The sequence below is a fragment of the Pteropus vampyrus genome, unplaced genomic scaffold, assembly GCF_000151845.1.
Source record: "Pteropus vampyrus isolate Shadow unplaced genomic scaffold, Pvam_2.0 Scaffold15, whole genome shotgun sequence".
Taxonomy (NCBI): Eukaryota; Metazoa; Chordata; class Mammalia; order Chiroptera; family Pteropodidae; genus Pteropus; species Pteropus vampyrus.
Window position 1 is genome coordinate 7,785,478 of NW_011888796.1, and position 2,804 is coordinate 7,788,281.

Sequence of the window (2,804 nt, forward strand, 5' to 3'; positions counted from 1 at the left end):
AGGGTCGAATCATTTTCCCCCTCAAATCTTTACCTAGGGTTGATAAACATGCCCAAACTAATCTGCTTATCTTCTTTAATTAAACATACTACAATGTTGATTAAAGATTACAAAGGAGAATGGGGATAGTACACAAATGAAAACATCTGAATAATCACCATAAAAATATTGTCTAGTTCCTCTACTATTCTACCTAAAAGTCATTCCCTCTCACTCTTTCACTAATGTAATAGAAAAATAGAGTACCAATAGCAAACACTCCAGCACTCCAAAATAGTTATCTTACTTTCTCTGGGTTGAGCTTTATTTATGTTAAGAATCATGAGAAAGTACATCGACTGTAGTGGGCAGTTGAAGACAGTGCATAGGCACTAGATTAGCAAGTATAGTATGGAAGAGTATTAAGGCACTTTTATTCCTTAAAGGTTAGCCTCAAAATAAAGAGATCTTTCTAACAGTGGCCTTCCACTGAAATACTAAAAATACCATATGATTTCGCTTATATGTGGAAGCTCAAAAACAACATAAACAAACAAACAAAACAGAAACAGACTCATAGATACAGAGAACGAACTGGTGGTTGCCATATGGGAAGGGGTTTGAGGGTTGGGTGAAAAACAGGAAGGGATTAAGAAGTACAAATTAGCAGTTATGAAATAGACACAAGACGTAAAGAACAGCATAGGGAATATAGTCAATAATATTGTAATAACTATGTATGGTGCCAGGTGGGTACTAGACCTATTGGGGGGATAACTTTATAAATTATATAAATGTCTAACCACTATACGGTATACCTAAAACTAATATAAAATATTGTCAACTGTAATTGAAAAATAAATAAATAGAGGAACACAATAGATATCTCAAAACAAACAGTATCAGAACTAATGTTACTAATAATGTTATTTCCAAATCATCAAAATATTACAGATATTAGAGGGCAAAAATAAACATCCATAAGCAAGAAAATAAAACTGGGGACAAAATATAGAAGGGTCTGGAATGTAAGATGTAATTATTGATGACAGTGTTGCCATTGTAAAATAAAGTGTAACATTAGTTCTATATATGATAACCCATTTTTTTGCTTCCCTCAAAAGTGTTGTTTCAACCTTTCAATAATTCAATATTTTCTATGTGGGTAAATTATGGGAAATAATTTTTTTCTACAACATGCTAGACAGTTAAGCCTGAGTACTTCACTAATTTTGCAAGCAAATAAGGTCCAGTACACAATCTTTTATAAACATAACCAAATGTTGAGTGACATCAATTAGCCAAGGATTACTAAAATGATCAGCTGTACAATGTCGTATCATATGAACTATTTTCCTAGTCAGTTGTCAAATCTATAAAAAAAAATTTTTAACAAAAGAAAAAAAGATTTCCTACCTCTATTTCAGAAGCTGACATGTACACAGCCAGAGTAACCAAAGATAATACTAATATAATGTATGGGAAGGCATAATCTGAAAAACAAACATTGGTATAATGTTAAAAATTAAATACATTTTCTGAATGAACCATCAAAAAGAATCAAACAATATAACTTTCCCCAAGGTCGAAAACATTCTCCACCAGTCCTGTGAGAGAATCAAGCCCTAATGCTCTAAACGCAGGGGTCGGCAAGCTTTTCATGTAAAAGGCCGGAGAGTAAATAATCTTGGCTTTGCAGGCCATACAGTCTCTGTCCCAATCACCCAACTCCACAGTTGTGGGAGCAAGGCAGCCAGACAATACATAAATAAATGGGCATGGCCGTGTTCCAATAAAACTTTATAAACAATAAAATCTGAATTTCATGTAATTTTTATATGTCAAGAAATATTACTCTTCTTTTGTTCCCCTCAACTATTTAAAAATGTAAAACTATCTTTGTTCCAGCTCTGAAGAGCCCTGCCTTAAGGCATCCATTGAATGTAAAGAATTAACTTCTCTCCTATGCATCTAGAATGATACTAGTTATGTACCAAATTTGGAAGAAATTAGAAAATAATTACTCGAATAATTTTCTGCGTTATGTTGAACCTCAGTTGGGAAAGGCTGTAAGAGTAATTCAGCTTAAATTATTCTTTAGAAAAGTTTATACATCAATAAACCTCAAAGGATAAATAGATCATTCAGTGCTTTTAATGTCTAAAATTCTATAAATTTCTACAGCAGTCTCCCCTTATTCACATGGGATACATTCTAAGACTCACAGTGGATGCCTAAAACTGTGGATAGTACCAAACTCAATATACATTGGTTTTTTTTTTTCCTTTATCTACACACCTATGATAAAGTTTAATTTATAAATTAGGAAAAGTAAGAGATTAACAACAATAACTAATTAAAATAAAACGATTACAACAATATACTGTAATGAAAGTTATGTGAATAGCTTTGGGGCCATTATCAAAGTGAAATAAGGGTTACGTGAACACAAGCACTGCGATATTGCCAACAGTTGATCTGCTAATTGAGCTAAGTGACTAACAGGAGGGCAGCATATACAGTAACAGTGTGGGTACGCTAGACAAGGGGATGATTCACGTCCTGGGAGGGATGGAGCAGGGTGGCATGAGATCTCATCACAGTACTCAGAACAGCACTCAATTTAAATTGTATGAACTGTTTAATATTTTCGGACTGCGGTTGACCTCAGGTAACTGAAACCACAGAAAGTGACACTGTGGAGAAGGGGGGACACTACTGTACTCCAAATACAGGATAGTAATAATACTTTAAGCAAATTATTTTTCTTACAAAATACCACCTTTCTCTTAAACTTATAGCACGCTAAAACAGATGGACAATTT

The 2,804-nt window shown here is 33.7% G+C and overlaps 1 protein-coding gene across 4 annotated transcripts in view; it reads right to left on the reverse strand.

Moving 5' to 3' along the window:
- JKAMP (JNK1/MAPK8 associated membrane protein) overlaps window positions 1–2,804 on the reverse strand; it is a 15,442-nt gene that overhangs the window by 4,499 nt on the left and 8,139 nt on the right. For 3 of the 4 annotated variants that reach the window (XM_011384832.2, XM_023527193.1, XM_011384840.2), the window contains one exon: window positions 1,396–1,472. The exons of the other annotated variant lie outside the window; for it this stretch is intronic. In XM_011384832.2, the coding sequence (XP_011383134.1) occupies window positions 1,396–1,472 (77 nt within the window). The remainder of the gene's footprint in view (window positions 1–1,395; window positions 1,473–2,804) is intronic. 4 annotated transcript variants of the gene reach the window in all.